This window comes from Seriola aureovittata, chromosome 1 (assembly GCF_021018895.1).
Source record: "Seriola aureovittata isolate HTS-2021-v1 ecotype China chromosome 1, ASM2101889v1, whole genome shotgun sequence".
Taxonomy (NCBI): domain Eukaryota; kingdom Metazoa; phylum Chordata; class Actinopteri; order Carangiformes; family Carangidae; genus Seriola; species Seriola aureovittata.
In genome coordinates, this window is record NC_079364.1 from 23,449,911 (window position 1) to 23,472,265 (window position 22,355).

Sequence of the window (22,355 nt, forward strand, 5' to 3'; positions counted from 1 at the left end):
AGAGAGTCAACTTCAATCTGCTCATACCCGGGAACACCATTAAAAGATAAGACAACCACAATTAGGTTGCACTTCCCTGCTTCCTGCCCTCCCCATAGCTCTGGATATGTGCAAAGCAATCCTATTTTAAGCCCCATCCACATCTGTATTCATACAGTATCATGCTATCAGGAGTATAAGAGTCCGAATAATATGTGAATAAGTCCGCTTTCCTAGTCATCAGATTCACGCTTGGAAAACACCAGACTGCGGACACATTGCTAGCAGTGGATAAAATGAGACATTTCAATAAGGTGGACAGTGGATGACCACATAATCAATCCCGCCTTCGGTGTTAGAGCTGCAGAGGAGAAATGTAGTTCCTCATCCAACCCACTGAAGAAAAGGGCCTCACAACCCTGCGAGCCCTTTGCCCGTGGGAGGAACTGCATTATATTTCTCTCTTTCCATTTCATTTGATTTTATATGTTCCACGGAGCTATTTACTCTTTCCTCTGAGTCTGTGTCACTTCCATATTTATTTTTAAACCTCTGGGCCCTGGTGCAGACATTGGCTGACCTTTATTTAAATGTCTCCTCCACTCTGAGCAGATCTCATTACAGCAGAGCTGGTGGCTTTGCACTATCTATCTCATTTCAAAACTTTTTCTCTTTGCACTTGCGGCGATCCTCAGCTATTCCGCAACGCTAATTACTGAACCCGAGTAATGATGTTCTTCTCTGCCGAAGATATGTGTCCCACCATCCGAGATCCTGCCTATACGCATTAAGCAGAACTCCCTCTGGATTCTCAAAGTTCCTTGAGCAGTTAACATCTCATCACTGCTTTCTGCTCTATCTCCCTCGCTCTCATTGCGCCTCCCACATGATCTAGGCAACACGTCACAATTATATATATAATCAACTGGTCCACTATGTGAACAGTGTAAGGCATCATTCTGCCTTTTAATGAAGGCTGTGAGAATTGGATTGAAACGGCCTGAGAGCATGATAGGTTAGCATCCATTATTCAGCAAGCCCTTGACCTGTGTACACAGAAGGACAACACAGCCCAAGAATAAAAGAGCAAAACATTTCATTACTCTATTTTTTTCTTTTGCGCATAAAGCTCCAACATTGGCACTGCCCTGACATCCAAGTTTCATATTGCTCCTAATGAAGGCAAGACAGCCCAAAAACGTGCTTTTATCTAACCTTGGGGATTAAACAGATTTTCAAAGGAGACATTACCAATGAATTGTACTCCTTGTGAGAATATACTCTGGTGTTGAATGTGCGGCGTCACCTCTCTCCCCCTTTTTTTTCCGCCATCTCTTCCATTCCCTCCCTACCTTCTCTCCTGGCCTCCTCGCAGCTCTCCTTGATCTTCCTGCGGCAGACAGCAGCCAGGGCAATGAGCAGCACCAGCAGACACACTGCCAGGCCAACAGTTACCCACAGAGCCACCGGGGGGAATGCGATGTTCTGACCTGAAGCAAAGGGCAGAGGGAGAGAAGGGGCAGGGAAGGGAGAGCCTCATTATTCACTCTTGCAGAGCTAAAATAAGAGCACAACTGTCACCACTGCATCCATCACTATTATTTCACCATTTGACAATTTTGCTGTTGAACTTCATTGTCATAAAAATCCTGAATTATCCAGGACTATTAAAGCACAACATGATGACACTGGGGATGATTATTGCCATCATCATCGTCAGTTTTGTCACACCCACTCTATATAAGGCTTGACTTTCACAAACAGTGAAAGTGAAGCAGTGAACAGAACCTTTGCTTTATGTGAACTGAGTAAGATCTTCTTTACTAGTGTCCAATTAAGACACTCCAGTCTTTCAATTGAGTCCAGATGGCAGATAGCTTACCAGGCGCACACGACTGTGTTGTCGTTTCACTCAAACAGTATTGGCACAGCCTTGAGAGGATGTTGGCGCTAACCATCCCACCCCCTGCCTTCTGCTACACATTGCTCAGATATCTAAAGTTATGCATTTAATAATCTATAACTTCTTAATGTTTGCGATATTATTATCTCTCCGACACTGGATGAGTCAATATTTGGTGATAGCAATATATACATTTACTCAATGAGGACATGTCCTGCAAACGGGAGGCTAAAATCACCTTCGAGACAATTACCCGTCACAGTTAGTGACAGTATCTTGGCAAACTGCAAACTGATGAGGAGAAATAAAAACTGGTCAGCAGGACAAAAACGATATCAGAGACACAACCAAATTTCCCTGGGGTATTCAAACTGAACAGAGGGAGAAGAAAAGAAAACAGCAGAGCCACTAAATAGCTGTGAGCCTGGCTGTAGCACAAACAGACCTCCTTCAGAGAGTGCCCGTTCTGGGCAGATAGGAGAAAAAAAATAAAAAAAATAAGAAAGACTGAAAAATGACTGGCATTGGAAAGAGGAAATGATGAAGCATCTGTAAGGACTTGGCATCAGCTATGATGACAGGCAGACAGGCTATAATACAGCCCAGCAAAGATGGAGGGCAAATAAAGGCATCCTTTTGAAGGTAATCAATTCTCAGATGGAGATCCAGTCCTGATGCTGAGAAACAAATGTGCCCCATTGTTCCACAAAACAGACTAAATGAAAGGCCACAGAGGCCAATTGACAAGAGGAGAAGGAGGGACATGTACTCACCAATTATAGAAAAAAAAAAAAAAAGAATCCAGCTTTTACTGTGAAGCTGTTTTAGCCATGCTAGCAGCATGATTCTTGGGATGGGAATGTCAGTCTGTCATACCACCGCTTAGGTCCAGACTGAAATATCTCAACAACTATTGATTGTTTTCACCATGGGATTTTGTACAGAAATTAATTCCCCTTAATCGTCATCATCAGATCAAAATTTCAGTTTGTCATATACTGTGGTTTATGACCAAATATCTGCCAAACGAATGACATTCCCATCATCCTCAAGTGTGCATTGTGTTTATTACTAATAAACAAATGCTGAAATGCTAAACTAACTAACTATGTTGAATATGGTTAATATTATATCTGTTTAATATTGGCATGGTAGCATTGTCATTCTGAGCGTGTTAGCATGCTGATGTTAGCATTTAGAACAAGGCGCTGCTGTGCCTATTTACAGCCCCACAAGTAGCATTTAAATGAATCTCTACAGAAAGGCAAGTACTGCTGAGGTACATATTAATGTATACTACATACTCACAGCCTAATTTTAAGGTCACCGTAGCCTGTTTAACCGTATTCAAAAGAGCCTCAATTCACAAGGCACTATAAAGACTCTCTGGTCTGCCACTGCAAAACAGGATAAACAACCAAATGCCACAGAGAAAGGATAAAATCTAGAAAGTCAATCCTGTCATTTTGATGAAGCTGCGTATGCCTCCCCAGGCTAGTCATGACTGATGATGCTGTGGCTCACTGTCCACCGAGCCCTTCACTCTGCTATATTTAAAGAATGACCATCTGAGAGCCACTTTGTACAAACAGCGAAACAATAAAACATGTATGAAAGAGGAATAATCATACACAAGTTGTTCACGACTCATAAAGTCAGAAAAGTAACAAATGCGTCTAGCTCTTTGTGACGAGTAAAGAAAACGTGCTGTTCTTTGCTTCTATTGTCTTTCTCATTCTCTTTTTATTCTCACACCTCCCCGCCACGCTCTCCCTCCCTCAAGGCAGACTGATAAAGACAAATGCCATAGTCGGCTATCATTGCTACGCCGGGGCCCAAAGGGCTGCAGGATCATATTTTTCTTTTGCTCTTGTTTGATGATGTGATTTTGTTTTCTTCAGAAATAGATTTGTCTCTAATGGCTCTGTTTACCTATCGTCTCTTTCCCTCTTTCCCTATTCCCTCTGTGCAAGGGTAAGGATGGAGTGCTTTGGGCTGCACTGTCACATTACCTAGAGTCTGCAGACTTCAGAGCTGCAACGAACAGGGCAAACTTCACTCCTCACATTTGGCATTTTCGAGATACTATGCATGTGTAGCACTCATCAGAAGACACATTTAGGTGAACACCACTGGAAGTAGAAAGTGCATCTGCATTGAGCTGACGTGATATGATAGAAAATGAAACAAGACAATCATAACACAAGGCCCTAAATGTCACACACTCACCGGGGTTCCCATCTGTATTTACATGCTGCCACAATCAATGTCAGTTGAGTAGTCAGTGTATACAAATCACCCATGGATGTAGTGTATCTTTTTTTTCCTTATAATGTACTACCACATGAAAGCCTGGAAACATGATGAAAGTCTGCACATTTCAGCACATTTAAACTAAATGTTGCTTTTTATGAAAATTGTTTTTAATTATATATGTTTGATGTGTGGAAGTAAAGCTGCTCCTGGTAACCTTTCCATCTTGGCAGAGCCACTATTTTCCAGGAGTCCTTACACATTGCTTTACTGTGCCATCATAAAGCTACACTAATTTTTTTTTTTTCATATGCACAACAATCATTTTTATTATCTTGCAAACATAAAAAATGAAAGTAAGTACATTGGATCAGGTCATCACCTCCTGCATTCTCTCTTATTTTGAAATTTGTAGCAGATTTAGCTAATTACAGGAATACCAATTAGCTCTTAGTATTCTTGTAATTCATTTATAAAATGTCATCGTCATGTGCTGACATTCCACAGCTGTCTGAACATGTAGAGGTTACATCCGTCTCATACATTACTTATAGATCCAGTAGGTGGACACAGTTACAGAAACATCCCCCCCAATATACTGCACATCCAATATAATACCATACTTATAATGCTCAGGTTTTATGGAAACTGTATCTGTGAGGCATTGAGTCATCAACATGGCACTTTTAGAGGCTATAAAATGGTGCTATTTTATTATTTACTATTATATTGTACATATACTGCGATGTGCTATTGTGCCCATCGTTTTTTTTGTTGTTGGACACTATCAAAGCTGTTCAAAAAAATTACTTATAATGAAAATATACTACTGGTAGCTACAAATGTACCTTCAATTAATGTTTTATATAGGTTATATCGACCACACCTGGAGCCTATCCTCTACTGTTTCTTTTTATACAAGGTGGTGTTTCACTGTAGGTGTTTTGTGTATCATAGGGGGCCACAGCAGGCTGCTAAGGTAAAAATAGATATTTAATGGGGGCAGGCAAGAGTATGATAAAACACCCCCTCCATATGGAGCCTCTAACACAGGGCGCATCACCAGTGAGAAATGAGGCTCCCTTAGTCTCTGGAAGACACTATAGGGGACTCACAAGGGGCCAGCTTAGGTATTGTTTGGGCTTCAGTGAATCTGAGACCCAAGATTTGCAGGCATTTTTACAAGCCTGAGTGTTTTCTTTCCAGCACATTCGGTGGAATAAAGTGTTCCTAAGACTCCCTTGCCTGTCATCCTGGTTCTGCAACGTGAAGGCGGTGGAGATCAAAGCTGCTTTCTCTCCAACTGTCACCCCAGTTTTACCTGCCTAGAAGAAACCTACCCTCTTAAGCTGTGACCAAAGGAGAATAATGTCCTTTGACAGAAGGATGGCTTCAGGCTAAAAAGAGCCTCAAGGCTCATTGTAGACAAGCTGGAGGGATGAGGAAGAGGAGAGGAAGAGTCAATTAGGTTTTTCTTTCATTGTCAGGATGAACAAGCCGGCCTTATCCTGACTGGTTGTGAAAACAGAGGAAGAGAGTAGGGGGACCTGTAGAGGAGGAGTGTTGATCACAGAAGAGCCCAGGGGTTGAGCAGCAGCAGGGCCCAGCCCTGCTGGAGGGCCTATGCAGCCCTGGAGACCAGAGCGGCACAGCGAGGCCCAGGACTGGAAATAGGCTATATATCTCTCTAACAATGAGTCACATTGCAGAGATAAAGACATTCATTCAGACAATACAGTAAGGCAGGGTAGAAACAGTAAAGTGAATGAGATATAAAACTCAGTGAGACAAAACAGGAGCTCACACTTAAATCACATTCACCCAAAACTGGTGAGGTGATTGATGCATACTACCTCAGTGAGTGCAAACAGGCTTGCCGACAGTGGTGATTTAAACTTCTTTATTCAGTTTCTGTGTAGCACTGCTGATCTCACAGGAAAGAGATTGGCAGAAACAAAAACAACAGTGATAATGGAAAGAAGATGGCCTTGGTGTCAGAGGACACGGATTAGCCAGAATGAAAAACATGAGCATGAATATTAGCATCACATTCAATGGATGACTTTGAATTTGTTTCAGCTTCAGTTTCAATTACCAGCCTTTATTATCAACCTCAAAGGTGTCCATCAAAACCTTTAAACCCTCCCATTTCAGCCCAAGCATGAAAAGCCTGTGACCAGGCAGGCACACCAGCTGTTCTTGCAATATTTCTAGGAACACCTCTCCTCTCTGGGAGAGGACAAGAAGCTCACTTGTAGAGGGGAAACTTGGCAAACTGAGATGGATGGTGACAGGTTTTTGTCCTGTCAGCATCTTTGCTCTGAGCCTTCTCTCCTCTTTTTGCATTTCAATAAATTGCTTTTCAGCGAGATGCTACCTCACTGTCTTATTGGCATGCAGAGAGGCAATGCGCTCGTCTCTAGGACGACCTAGCGCCCATTTACTTATACAATTTGTCTGACATTATTGCCCTTCCCTCGACGCCATGTGCTTGTGGCAAACATGAGAGTATGATGTGCAGACGTTCACATTAAAACAGAGTAATGGGTCTGCATTTATAGGAATAAAGTTTCTAACAGCCCTCTTTTTTTCTCAGCGGTAGAACTATAAAAGCCATCTGGTAGTGGTGGTGGGGGACGTGGCGGAGGGTAAGTGGGAGAGTAAGGTGGTTGAGGTAGTGAGTCGGGGAAGGGTGGAGGGATGTTAAGCATGTGATTGACCAAGCGACTAAAGTAGGAGAAAAAACAAGCGAGTTTGTTTAACAGACATTGAGCTGGTAAGCAGTGTAAGCATTGAAGCACAAGTCTTCAAGTATTAAACATTCAAAATGTAGGTTTTCAGTAGAGTATTCCTTTAACATCGACCACAGGGGGCTTTCAGTAGAACATGCAGATGTTGAGCTACTGTTCATATATTGGTTTATGTGCATTTTCATTCATACATAAATACACATTATAACTACGAGACTGTAGCTTGATGTTTAAACATAGACATTATGTTTCTGTTTATTATTACTACACGTTATGTTACAACATCTACATCCAGGGAAATGTGACTACAAGCTGCCTCTATAATTCAGAGCACATCTCTCGGTGGCTAACACCACATAAAGGTTCCAAACATTTCATAGTGTCATATACAATAAACAAATGGCAGAATTCAGTGAAATAATCTCAATGACTGTCTGGGTTCTTTTTGTGTATTGCCACAGTACATACAACCAAACCTACAATGACAGTCACTGATTTGTGTGTGTGTGTGTGTGTGTGTGTGTGTGTGCGTGTGTGTGTGTGTGTGTGGGGGGGGGTGTTAAGTCACAAGCACATTCGAAGGGATGAATCCAAGTCTTACTCAGATATGCCAGGAGCAAGGTTGAATTTTCTCATCTTTACAGTTGAAGGTAATCCCATACCAAGTAGACTGGCTAATTAACTGAGTATACAGCTCAGAGCCAACTGTATGGCTGTCGTGTTAGCAAGACAGATGCTACATTACAAGCAGAGGGGTGTGAGGATGTGTAATAGCTCTGTGCAGGAATATATAAAACAAGCCTGGGGTAGAGGTGGGCAGTATAACCCGAATAAACTTCACACCGGTGGAGATACGTGCCCTGATGTGGATTTGGCTACACCATTCATTCTGGTACAGAATGGATTTTAAATGTCACGTCAAAGTGCACGGCAAGCATGAGCTTACTGCATGTTGGCCAGCGAGCATACGCTTCTGTTTTACACTAAAACAAACGCACATTTGCATGCAAAGAAAAGGGCGGGTGAAGAAATGAAGTCAGACAGCACAATAGAGACAGGAGCAAACCATGAGGAAACATGTCAGCAAGCATGAAGGATGTTTGAGAATGTGCTCCAGCTGTGACACAAGCAGAGCTGGCACCAGTGTAAAGAGAAAAACCACAATGCAGACATTGTTGCCAGAGTGCCTGTCCTAAATGATGACACAAGTCAGCCGTGGAGAGACACGGTGAAAACACAGGATTCATGGTACACAAAACAGACCCGCAACTATTTTACCCAAAAGAAAATGTGACTGTACAAAGACTTATACTGCAGCTGCTGAGAGAAAGTGAAGCAAACGACGCACGCACGCACACATACACACACACACACACACACCTGTGCAGTGTGTGCTATTAATTTCCACCAGGTATGAAACTCTATTAATACTTAATTGATCATAGCTTTAACGTCAGGTAATAAATTGCTACCATCCCGGAGTTTTGTCGTGCATTACAACCATATTCTATTGAAATTATGAGGAACATATATATTTATATATATATAACATGATATACGTCATGGTATTTTCATATTTAAAACACACTGTGATTCAAATTTCATGTCATATTGCCAGCCCTCATCTAGGAGAGAGATGAAAGTAGACGACTATACTGTCTCACAACAGGTCTGCCCACCTCATCTACCACCAGCCAGGCTAGCTCTCTCTCAACATCTCCCATGTCCCTCCCAGCCCCACTGGGGCCTCAATTAAAAACTCCTCTGATGTCTAGTAACTGACAGAGACTCCATCACTTCCACATATGCCTCTCCACTGAGAGTGGCATTAAGATGTTGGAGGCAGAGTGGACTATTGATTTTCTTTTTTTTTTTTTCTTCTGGTCGCTCCAATGCAGGCGGAACTTGGGTGCAATAATCAGTTTACAATGTTGTGTTGTCTCCATTTTTAATTGGCTTTTAAACAAGGGCTGCCTGCGAGATGCTGAGGATGTGTAGGAGACAATTATTAGTGACAGCTATCAGTACCAAAACAGACTATCTGGCTGCTTGATAATGCCAAGTGGAGGCAGAGTAACAAGGATAAATAGGTATGAAAGGACTAAATAGCCATTTAAAACACAGCGTACACATTTATCCTGCAAACCCAAACTTTACTCTACACTTGAGCTACTTTCTGTTCCTCTTAAAGCAATATTAATGATTTTTTTACAAGCTGTAAACACAACATTGACATATTACCACCTTATAAAGCTGTTGGTGCTGGTGAACGTAAAAACGGTTACCCAATACCTACACATTCCACATTCAGCAGACCCAGAGCAACATTAGCATTCATTTGTGGTTGTGTTTTCTGGCCACCGGACAAATGTAAGTCTAATGTTCATTCTTCTTTTAGCTCTTTTCTTTTTCTCCGCCAGCCCCTGCCAGAAATATCTTGCTCTTTAGCTGCTAAATGCCCCACTGCTGACAAGGTAGTTGCTAGCACTGTCAGCCTGCCATACTGGTCAAGAAGCATACAGTGGGTTTATCAAAGCTTTTTCTTTTTTTTCTCTTTTTTTTAAACTGTCTCCTGCTGCAGCTGGAAATGATGACAGCAGTGAGACTGAACTGCCCAGTAGAGCATCAAAACAATGAGGTGACGGTTGCTAAAATGCTCCATAGAATTGAGGGCAACTGCACAGTCAGGTGTGATAATTCTGTGTTTTTTACTTCAAGTCGCTCCTTTCACATTACATTTACTCATTCAATCCACTGTCAATATAAAAATATTGATCAGTGCAGCTTTAAAGTGTGACACTGATCATACTTTGTCCGTGCATGCTGATAGTGGGATATTATTTTATGTATGTGATACAGTCCATAGATAAAACCATAAACAAGGCTCATTAACTCCCATTGTGCTTATTTCAATCAGGCTCAGTGCACCAAGAACAAGCTGCAGGTTGAAACTCTCTGCAGTTAGTCTGTGAAGTGCACACCTATTGCTGAAACAACTCCTGTGTTGCATCAGTATAGTGCGAAGTGGGTGAGAAATATCATCCAGGACATGAACTTTAACATGACACTTACTGAGCCATCTATTCAAGACATTCATTTAAGACAGGAACACACCCAGTAGTTGCACTAGCTTTTGTAAGAGTCATTTGCTTTTTGTCTCTTTAGATTGCTATGAAGCTGACAAAGCTAAACGGCTGCGACACTTAGTCCTTGTATCTATTGTGCTCTAGTTATAAAAATTGTCTTATCTGTTGCATAACTTTTTACAGTCACTGTTGATTTTGTTTAATCTTTTGGTTAGACTTTGACAAGTAATCCACAAATTTTAAAGTATCAGTGTTTGTTTTTGAAGAAGCAAAGCCATAGTTCAAATCCACAAGAACAGTTGCTGCTTACATGATAACGTCTCTGAATACAAAATGACAGGATATAAGCTTAGCCCTATATCACAAAGCAATGCAAGTTCTATCCGAAACATTAAAGAACTGCTTGGACCTCTTCAAAGAGCCTAAGTTCTTAGTATGCTTCTCCCACTGCAGTATTACTAGGAGAATATATAATGACAGATTTTTTTAAAAGACATGTCTCTGTATGTCTTTGCCTAGGGCACTCATTATAAAACAGCATTTCTCATTTTCCTCTGCTGCAGTCTTTGGTGGTTACTGGAGAGACAGATGAATATTCTCAAAGCACTCGAGCTAGGCCGGGCACAGACTTTGGAGCAGGTCAGCTCATTCCTGTTAGCTGCTCATCTCAAGAACAAAACCAAACCTCTTCATGTGATTATTTGCTTAGTTTGGATGCAAAAAAAGATAAACACCGTAGAAACCACATAGATGCTGCTTTCAGAGGTCAGGTTTAGCAAGTGAATAACACCCTTAATGCTAGCAGGGGCATGGTGGTATATTTGATTTTATTTCTCAGGGCAGATCCTTACTAACATAAGGCTTTGAACTTCTTCATCACTCATCAGCTACGGTCAAAGAAAAAACAGCGTTTAGATTAATTCAAAGCATTTTCAAGAATGTGATGTGCTTGGTGGTGGGAGGAGACAGGACAGGTGGGAGGAGAATGGCTTTCTTAAACGAAGAAAAGTCTAAAGCAAAACACAGATATGGTTAAAACCATTCAATGCCAGTGTGTAACTCTGTTTGTGATTTATGATTTTAACTTAAACAAGCTCATTAGTAGCCTTGTAGGCCGACCATATTTTGCTAGAAGGATGACTTATAGGTTTGTTTCACACTGACATTTTTGCAGTCTCTTAACTCACTGCTAGCTTGAATAAATGACTGCAGTCTTCACGCTGGCAGTCCGTTCCATTGTCAGAGGAAATGATTTAAGTAGATATTTCAAAGATTTTAGGCTTTTAAACACTGAACCATCTTTACCATGTCCATTAAGGGCTCAGATGGATCAATACATACAGCTCCTCTTTAGTCAATTATTGAGTTTAAAACAAAGAACAGTTTCCTGACTGTGCTTTTGATTGACTGTGCTTGAAGTTCTTATAAAATACCTTATAAACCAAAATCACCACTCAAACTGGAGTGTATCATTATTTATTACTGAAATTACATTAATATGTAAAATTTATGTCACATTAACACTATTTCTTTATTGCAGTCATTTTACAAAAGCAAAAAGCTACTTGGGGCTGTGCTTTGACAGTTCCTTTAGAAGAGTCCATAACAATGCCTCTAAGCTGTTCCAAAATCACTGTCAAGTACAGCTTCTCATGGCTTATTGCTTAAATATACTTTGTCTCCTTCCAGCACTTTTAAAATATGATATCTTGGACAGACTGAAAAAATGACTCTGTAAATCTTTCTCTCAGTGGAATATAGCTAATCACAGTCTCACAACTTGTGTGTAGCAAGTTATTTAGCCTGTGAAAATGCTCAGCCGCTGGCTGAGAGAGGAGTCAGGGACTATATGTTCATACCACCGTCCCACAAGGGTAGCACTTTTCCACACAACTAATACTTTGTGACTGAAATGAGGCTAGCTAATGCACAAATAAGGGTATTTATCTCCGTATTTACTATAAGATCTCTACACTGAGGGCTTAGAGCTATGTAAATAGATTCTGATGAAGTCTAACGGAGTCTTACACTGATGAAAAAAAAAAAATTATTTCTGCCAAAAATGCTTGTTATTCCCTTCTGGCTGCAAAAGAAGAAAATGGACAACAGGAAAGAGGTAGAGAGAGATGCAAGAAATAAAGGAAGTATGAAACAAATGGGACAGAACAACCCACAGGGCTGCAGGCTACTGTTAAGCTGTCACTGACCAAGGCATTAACCCTCTTGTGGAGCTCAGTGACTGGCGGAACAAGACTCTGTGGCTGCGCCCAGGTGTGATGTGAACCAAGCCACTGCTATGAACAGCATGCATGCTAAGCAAGCGTTCTCTGGGTAAATAAAAAACATTTTCACAATTTTACATTATATTCCTAATTTCAGTGTCCAAACTAGAGATGGGATGATATACGATTTTATCCTCCATCATGACAAAAACACTCACAATAAGTAGATTGTGGTGAATTTCCATCATTGGGATAAACTCCAGGTATAGCTAATGTTACTGCAAGTTAGAATTAGTTAACGTCGCAAGTAACTTTACACTTCTGGATTTTTACAGCAAATATTCAGATAGGACTTTACGCAAATGTTATCCAATCCAATCAACATTCTGAGTGATAGAATTTGTTAGAATGGACTCAGTGAAAAATAAACAAAAAGCATACAAACAGCAACATACAGCATCAGCATATCATTACAGCTTGTGCAAAAGTGAATAATAAAATAATGACAATAATGACAAAAAGAGTACTGTGCAACCTACAATAAAATAAACTGTGCAAAAAGAGGCTTATACGCACCAACCTCAAAGTACGCAATACATCTAAATGAAGCATTGGCATATTTCATATCAAAAGACATGATGCCATTTCAAATAGTTCAAAAGCCTGGCTTTTTAAAGCTGATGAACAAAGCTGTTCCTCTGTATAAAGGTGCCAACATGACAGTTCTTACCCAGAACAGAGGTACCATGAATGTACATCGAGCTGAAAGCTGACGTCTTCAGAAGGTTGGCAGAGGCCACTTGGTATGCTGCCACCGCTGACCCATCGACCAGCAGTGGGGTTGTGGGTGAACCATACATAAGCTTTATCATACATTATCTAACACCAGAGTGGAAACTAGAAACCAGCCACTTAGAGACCCTGCTCTTCATGCTGCTGATAACATCAATGAGTGGGAAAGCAATTAGTGTGCATCGCTACAGACAATGCTGCACATAAGCAAAAGGTTTTTTGAGAAGTTCTCTGACCTGTGGCTTGGTTGCTTTGGCCACAATTTAAACAAGGCCATCACAAAAGTCCTTAAGAACAAGTGTGACGAGGCTCCAAACCGAGCCTGCCGCCACCTTTAACCAGGGGTTCTCCAGGAGCTGGAAGAGAGAGAGCGATTTGAAGGCTAAGCAAGTAGCGCTGCTCCCACTGCAGTCACTGATCCACGATATCAATACTTGGTGGGGATCAACTTATGAGATATTGGAACAGTTCCTCAGCCAACAACAGGCAATCAGTGCAACTCTGGTGGGGAGGAAATCAGGATCTCTGGAGAAAACAGAGCTCCTGGTGCAGAACAGTAAAGACTGGCAACAGAGATGAAGTGGATGATGAAGGGTGAACTTGACTCGAGCTATTCTAAGGAAGTATGTAGTAAGTTTCACTGAGATGCTGAAGAAGAGCACCGCAACAAGGCATCAGAAAGGAGGAGAAGAGGAGAGTACACCTGACACTTCTTCAGGTGAGATGAAATGATGATGAGATTTAGATTACTTATCCCCATGGGAAGGGGGAGGAGTTATTTTGTAAACTGCTGTAAGGTAAGTTATGTAATGTAAGGTAAAGTGATTTCAGTATGTTATAAAGCCTTTTTTTTAAGAGTTTCAATCATATTTGAATGATTATTGTGATAATATTGTGTAAAATCACATATAATCGTGCAATTATTTTGGCCAGGAAAATTGTGAGATGAAATTTTCACGTCCCATGTCTCATCCAAACTACTTTGAAACACTGAGACATGATTTAAGTAAGTCACATCGATGGCTAATATGTCCAATGCATAATATACACTCAGCTTAATAGCACACATACCACAACATGGAGGATTATTACCTCTCCCAGCAATAAGCTCCTGACACTCAGTACACTGTATTGTTCTTTCTTCAGTTACACAATAGACCCCTATGGCCCCAATGCACCTAAATGACAGAGAGACCTTGAAGCAAATGTAAAATTTAGTTTGTCCTCTTACCGTCCCTGTAAATCACATTTTGACACTATTACGATGGACATTGCTGTTGTCTTTGAAGCTGCCGTCCTCTTGCTTTAAAATATTTGATAAATAACAAGAAAATACTGGAAGAAACATTATTTAAGACATTCTTGCAGAATCAATGGCAGATTTACAATGTAGAGGATTACAACTTGAATCCTATTTTACTCTGTAACCTTGACAGCTTCTTTCCCTGCTTTGGAGTACCGGCACTAATTCTTCTCGTGGTACACAATACAAAACAGGACACACTTACTTTCATCTCTGGATGTAAGTCATCACTCTGCTGAAGCAGCACATTTTTCAAACCTATAACCATTTACATCATCGGGCCCCCACAATGTCATCACATTATGTCACGTGGTCCTATTGAGATGCAGTGAAATATTGAAATCCAAGGACATCAGTTGTCAGCGTGCCTGCTGTGTTACAATGACAATTTGTGGGATCCTGAACAGGAAAAAACATTGAAAATGAGACACCTCTTTTAAGAGTATACAGTACATAGTGCAGAAAACGTGTAATATAATTTATATCATAATTGAATTTTCTCCATCTCCAGTTTACATAACAAGGTTCGTATAACTAATATTTGACTGACTTTGGATGATAAATGGTGTTTATGATATAGTCAAGGAATACTTAACATTTTGGGAAACTTATTAAAGATTATTTGCCCTCTCACTGAGAGAATATTGATTATATTCTGATTTCTGTATGGTCAAAGTAAGTTTACAGGTAAGCTTCAGTTTTTTACCACAACAAAATAAAAATGTTTAATTATTGAGCTTTGGAAATGCTCTTAAATAGATTTTGTTGGCTTTGGGCAAACGCAGACTAGCTGCTTCGCCCTTTATCCAGTCTCTGACCACCAGCTGGCCATAGCCTTATTGTATATTTAATGGACAGACATTGTTTTAAATAATATTAGTGTTAAAATTGTTCAATTTTTACTCCATTTCCAAACATCCGTCTTCAGTTAAGCTGAATTTCTTTGTTTCACAACATAGCCATTGTACTCTCACACACTTTCAGCAGTATCACCCTGTTTGGATGGCTTAACCCCTCTAACAACCACATCAGGAAAACGACCCAACATTACAAATGGCATCACTCTTCATCTGGTAGAATAAGTGGCTGAAAGCATCCAGAGAGATACATTATAGATATGACAGACCCTTGCGGTGTGGGTCACTGAGCTGTCTCTGCCGTTGACAGAGAGTTGCACTTACTGCGGCAACACACACGAGGAGGGCAAGTGATGAAATTAAACACAGTTGACAATATTAATAAGGTAAGAGGAGCAAGTTTGTTTCCTCATAGATAGTTTGTCTGTAATGAGCTGCAAGTTGTCAGGCTCTGGGGAGACAGACGTGGCTACGGAGTCCGAGCCTGCGGGAAGATATTAATGCAACCTGAAGGGGATGTGAGTCATTGCAAGCTGCTGTCCATTCAAACTGGTATCATAAGGAGCACGGCTGCAGCGTGGCTTAATCACAGTCATTACTGTGATATTTGAAAACTGGGGTTGAAATAAAGGGCTCTGTAATAGGTGCGTTTCTCATCACGCAGTGAGTCAGTGAGTGCTTACGTAGTTTCAAGTCGAGCTGTCAGTACAGAGGGAGGTGAGCGAGTTGAACACCATACCCGCTCGAAACTCCTCTCCTTTGGGACACAGCCACACTCAGTCCGTTCTTAACTTCCATTTCACACTTGGTAATCAATTACTAGTCTCTAGAGCGATCGAAGAAAAGAGCCACCTATCCCGAGAATAAGCTAAATCTCTCAACGCCTCCTAATTGAAAACACATTATAGCGCTAGACAATGCTCTTTGTGTGTAGCCAGCCACTAATTTGGACTGTTTGCATGCACAGAACAAAGCAATTTACTGAGGTTTGCAAACATCCTTTGCAGGACAATAATTCATGGTGTTATCAGGTGCAGAGTTTAAACATCAAATAAACGGGCTGAATAATTAAATAACCAAACTTTGAAGGCGTGCCCAGCCATTTGTTGGTGGCTATTCTCCCAGTGACTCTGAAAAGCTGAAACTAATATGATTTCATATCGTGAAGCCAAGACTGATGCCAGACCTCCCGAAACCAATCCCTCTTACAGGATTTAGAGGGAGCTGTGTGAAATGTACACTGCAGGGCCCCACCGGTCCCAATGATAGTCCTTGCTGTGAGTCCAAATCAAAATGAACCCGATCAATAACAAAAGAGGGCTTTTGTGCATTTACTGCCATCATAAATACAGTGTCCTGAAAAGGAAAGCGAGGGAGGACAGAGAGAGACAGGTTTCTACCAGGCTGGGGACAGACATAAAGATGTCAGACTGCTGTTTGTGGGATGGTGGCGGGAGGTGGGGGGGAAGGGGGAGGGGGAGAGAGGGTGTTACACTGCCATGATATGATGGTTTTGAAAAAAAAAAATGGGACACTGTTTTTGATCACACCCATACCAACACGCGGAAGACAGGAATAAACTCAAGGTGTACGCAGGTAGACAAACACAAACCGTAAGCATATATGCACATATGTACTCTGCATGCACACGCACAGACTGATGACCTTTTCTAACAGAACAAATACATATTAAAGAGGACTACTCACTGTCCAGGAGGAAATACTATATCAATATAGCTTTTAATTGTGTCAAAAAATAAGTATATAAGTATATATAAGTATTTTGACACCTGAACAGGACAAAAAAAGCCTAAAAAGTCAAGATGGCAGAGAGGAGGCTGGAATAAAGGAAGAATAAATCCCAGCACAAAAGAGAGGAGCTCATTTTATCTTTCTGATTGTACCGTTCTAAAAGAGCAGCACACAGACCAGAGACTGCCCACAACTGAATCCAGCCAAACAATCCCTCAGAGCCGCTAACAGTAAGACTGGGAGCATGACAAATAACTTTGCCCAGGCCATAATACAGGGATAAAATTTCCTATACTGAAGGCCCAGAAGAGGACGTTCAAACGTCTCACAGTACTGACAGCGGCAAGTGGCCCGAGTTAATAATCCTGATAGGAATTAATGTGCTTACAATGGTGCCATTGCTGCCCACCTGAATTTATTTTAGATTGCCTACATTACTTCATCTGTGTATTCGGTTGTTTTCCCTGGCTGGGCTCCTGATAAGACAGAGCACGCATTCAGCAAGAGAAAGAAAGCCTGTTTGTGCACTGGACACTAATTAATACAGTGCTCCGTCGGGAAAGTTGCCTGCTTGCTGCTCTACTGACAACAAATTCATTTATACTGCTGTTTTCTGCTTCTCAGAAGGCTCTGTTAATTGCATTTAAATTAGTCCTCATTCAGCAGAGAACAAGGACAGGCACAGTGGTTTGTTATAGAAGCTGGAAGCAAAAACATGATTTTTGGACAACATATTACCCCCAAAGTTGATTGACAGAGCTTTTGATAGAAGATCCTACCAGAGAAAGGCGCAAAACATGCTTGTAAAATACTTCAAGAATAATCTCAATTATTGTAAATTCACCACAACAGTTGCTCTAATGAGAGAACCTTTGAACCAGCAGATCTCTGCATTTTTCTGTTTGGCCCTTTGGCAACGCTAGCTCAGAAATGCTTTTACTCTGATTTAACACACAAAAATGTTGCAAACTGTCACACAATATGTTCAGAGGTTCTGTTGAAAAAACACAATTTATGAGACAATATTCTGAGAAAACACTCACTGGGGGGACTTCTTAGAAACAATATTAGAATGAGCACTTCATGGCTCGAGTAAGCACGGCAGGTAGCTGTTTAGATGACAATGTGCTGTCAGGATCAAGCTCTGAAGACATAATAACATAGTCAAGTAAAAGGAGCAAGCTGGCACATGTCTAATGAAGAAGAAAAAAAAAACTGCATGATGAATAGCTTGATGCTCTCACAGACCACCTACAATTACCACCTGTGTTAGATTCCATCTCCAGGATAAAGGTCAATGTTTATATACCAATTAAAGATGTTTTTTAACCTTGATTTATCCAGTGAAGGTTGGTTTAGCCCGCCTGTGCTTCCCAATCATGCAGTAACAAATGCTCTCCTTGGGGATATATGTCCCACAAAAACAGTATTGTACCAGGAGTAGAATAAGCCGCCTTAGAAAAGAGCATCTGAAGGGTCCCGGGGAAACTGAGAGGATCTGACTGCACACTGAGGAAATGTGTGATGTGTATGAATGTGATCTAGAAGACATGGGTGAAAAGTACAGTGTATTTCTCATTTATTCCTGCACAAGGGAGTAGACGTGGAATAAGCGACCTCGTGTTTCTGCACAGACACCTTACATGAAGTTGATGGAATACTCTTAACAAAGTGTGTGGACTCCAGTAGATTCAGGGGAGATTAATACTAACAGCAAAGAAGGCCAGGGTGAGGGTCCATGACGGTTGGTTAAAAACCCATCTGACAAAAAAGGACACGGTAATGTGGATGCACAAAAAATAAATCTTTGCCCAAACAGTTTCATCCAGTCATGCCACCTATAGGCAAGAAAAAACACACTTGCAGTTCAAACTTGCAGGTGCAGACACTTTGATGTTGCCACCTATGGGCAAAGAAAGAAATAGTTTCACAGTTTTTCCCCGTTTTCTTTAGTTTGTGATTGTGTGTGTTTTGTTCTGAGTGTCCTTGTGTGTCCTTTGTCCTCCTTGACTATCTTACAGATTAAAGGAGGGGGATCCTAACCAGACTTATTTGTTTGTTTTTGGCCACTATAGAGTTATGTGATTGGACAAATATATTGGCGATTGGTTAAGTCAACTGTGGGTTGTTTTTTTAGGGATGATTTCGGGCTGGTGGATTGGGGGTTGTTCAGTAGTAGCTGAGGGGCTGCTGCTCTCAGTGATAGCCTAGTGTTTTCAGTAAGATGGTGTATTCGCAAATGTAAATTGGAAGTGTTAGAATCTTTTACCAGAACTATATGTTCACAAAGATAGCAAATTTATTCATTTAGGCCTTTCGGCTAGGCGGCTGCATCTGGTTTAAAACCAAAATAATCTCAACTAGGTGATTTTTTTTTTTTCTTATTGTTTTTTTTTTTTAATTCTTTTTCCAACAATCTCCCCCATGGTTGCATCTGCTGAAAATGGCAGTGGGGACTCCCCCTTGCCTCACCCCTTGCACTGCCACCAATTACGCAGATATATCCTAATTGCTGGTTGTTGGACTGATGGTGGCAGGTTGTAAAATTTCAACATATCGTCCAACCCTAAGCCACTATAATCATTTCTTTGGTCCATATACTAGCCGTGATGAGATTACTTCCCAACACGAGCATGTGAGTATTGTTTTAAAGGGAAACTCCACTGATGTGCCACATGAAATTCTGTTTACAGGCTTTGTGAAGTGTGAAGAGCTGTGCGAAGTCCAATAAATTGCCCCAAGTTTGAAAATGAAAAAATCTGGGAGTGTGTAGAAAAGAAGTGAGCTTACCAGACCTCTGTAGCCGGCTCCTTATCTCTGCTTGAGGCTATATTAGCTGCTACAAGCATAACATATCAAAATCTCTGACAAAACTTTTGCCAGTCAAGTTGCATTGTGGGTAAGGTAGGGCACAAGTTTTGACAATTAAGAAGAATGCATTGAATGAAAAAGACATTCTCTAATAATTCAATTCAATTTGTCCTATATCTTAGCTAACATTTGGTCTTGTGGACTAACAAATACGCTTTTATACATTTGTCCTAAGTGGTAAAACTTAAGCAAGTTTGGACTTTCTAAAACGTGCAACCACTTGTATGTCTTTGGAATGGCTGATGAAATAACAAGCATGCCCTGGAAACCCACACAAACATGGGGCAAGCATGCTAATGTCCCACAGACAGGACTGAGACTGGGACGCAAATCTGGGATCCTCTTACTGTGAAGCAACAGTGCTAACCACTGAGCCACTGTGCTGCCCAGTGAAAGCTAGAGAATACCAGCTAGATAGTAAAATTCAGCAGAAAGTCTTCTACACCACGTGGGGTGATCTCCCTCCCCGTCAGCGAGTTCATCTCCTGCCTGTCAGGCCGTAGTGCCACAACTCTGAGCTCAGCAAACGTTTTCGTCTCCATCTTGCTTCCTGTCATCCACTTCTCACCCCTCCTAACCCTGTCTCCCTAGCTCCCTCTCTCTATCTTCCTGCCTCATCTCTCTATCTCCTTCTTTTCCCCTCTCGATCTATCTCCATCCGCACACTGTTCACTGTAAATGCTGTGCCAGCAGAGTGATGCCGGGGAAATGGCGCCATCCTCATTGAGAGAGCAAGCAGACGGAGTGGGGGTGGTGCTGGAAGGGGTGTTCAGTGACAGGCCCTGAAACCCAGCCATCAGACTACACACTGCAATCACACAGCTCCAGTAGATGGGATACATAGCTAAAGCTCCACATTCAGAAAAGGATCAGTAAAAAATGATAGGATATAGACTTTTGATCCCCCAAAACTCCAAAAACATTATTCTTTTTGAGGACAACAAAGTGGACAAAATAGGCTGGAAGTGTGAGACAGTGCAAGCCATCAAGACAGGCGGAGGGGGAGGAGGAGGAAGAGGAGGAGCCGGTACACAAGCACACTGGCCAGGCAAGCACACAGGCCACGGTTCATTTGAGGACTGAAGCTGCTCCTTTCCATCATTCGACTGTTCATTAATACCAGCTGTTCCTATGGGTCTCCCCGCAACTAAGCCCTGCTACACTCTGCAGAATCTATCAATATCCCAGCAACACAACAACACTGCCTGCTCCACAGCTCGGCTGAAAAACTGACCAGCACTCCGCAGGGCATGTGTTTACAAAAATAACCGTCTCTGAGATGCCTGATAATAGTGTGATTGTGCCGTGTGCATATGTTGTTGACAGTGTGGATGTTGCTGGTGAGGTAGCTAAATTGGTGGTGACTATAAAAGAGGCAAGATTAACATGGGTGACTTAACACCGACTCTCAAAGTGCAGCTCATGCCAGCCCACATGGTGCTCCACTCAGTGTGGGTAAAGGGTTCATTTTCTCAAAATTAACCTTGTCAAACTCCTGTTCTGCCTGGGGGAGATTTGTATTACTATTGTAATTTTTCAATCAGAGATTGGGGAGAGTGTGAAATTTTAACATGCTTGTTCACTCTCTACCCGCCCCTCCACCCCCCCAATCCCCATCCCCCATCTCTCTCTCTTTACTTACTCTCCTATTTCTTACTCAGTTTTTTTTTCCACTCTCATAGTCCATTTAGAATTTTAAGCAGATTTCACCCATTCTTATAATAGGATTCTCCACTGCCTGAGTTTGGTGTGCGGTGTGTATACAGCAAGCAAGTGTGTTCGCTATATCAACTCAAGCTCGGCACACTCCACACTCTGCTACTCCAGCAGAAGAGTTCTGCTAGGTCAAAATTAATTACAGAAGCTGTTAAGCACACACCAGCTGTTGTAAACAAATGCAAATACATTTTCATTTCAAACAAGCCTCCTTGTATCGCAGCACACAAAATACTGTAAATCTTCTGTGTGTTTACCAACAACTTGGGCCATCATCAAGCTGTGCTGGTGCTCCTGCTGAGAAATTACTCTTATTCACGTATACCCTGTTGCTGAAAATCACGATCACCACCGTTTTAATTAAGGGTCTTCCTCAGTTTATTAGTGGATTTGCTTCTGTTGCTGTCTCTCTTTCAGTCTTTACTGCATCACACGTCAACAACACCAGTGCTCTTTAGCTGGGCTTCTTTTTTCAGTCTGTTTTGCCCTTGGTTGTTTTCTTTGTCTGGGTCTGTTAAGACTGATTCCTTCTTTTTTTTGAGCTTGGGAAACAGCAGCACAATGACACTGTGACTAAAGAAAATGACAATGAAAGCCTATAAAATTGCTCAAATATTATATTTAATCCTTCCAGTAGCCTCCTCCTTTAACTCAGGTATGTTGAACAGTTGTGTAAGCAAGGGTGCACCTGGGAGGGTTTGTGCCACTCATATTTGTGCAACCGATTTGAATCATAGATGAGTGAATGAAATTTATACGTAAAGTGTTCACTCAAATGGCACCAACAGAGGGTGCATGCTCAGCTAGGAGGCAACAACAGGTCTCAAGTCAAACACAAAGAGGTTGTCGGTGATGACGCTAGCTAACAGTC

At 41.4% G+C, this 22,355-nt stretch overlaps 1 protein-coding gene across 1 annotated transcript in view; it reads right to left on the bottom strand.

Annotated features, from left to right (window-relative positions):
- cd276 (CD276 molecule) overlaps positions 1-22,355 on the bottom strand; it is a 64,692-nt gene that overhangs the window by 20,970 nt on the left and 21,367 nt on the right. The window contains exon 5 of the mRNA XM_056394878.1: positions 1,332-1,469. Within this exon, the coding sequence (XP_056250853.1) occupies positions 1,332-1,469 (138 nt within the window). The remainder of the gene's footprint in view (positions 1-1,331; positions 1,470-22,355) is intronic.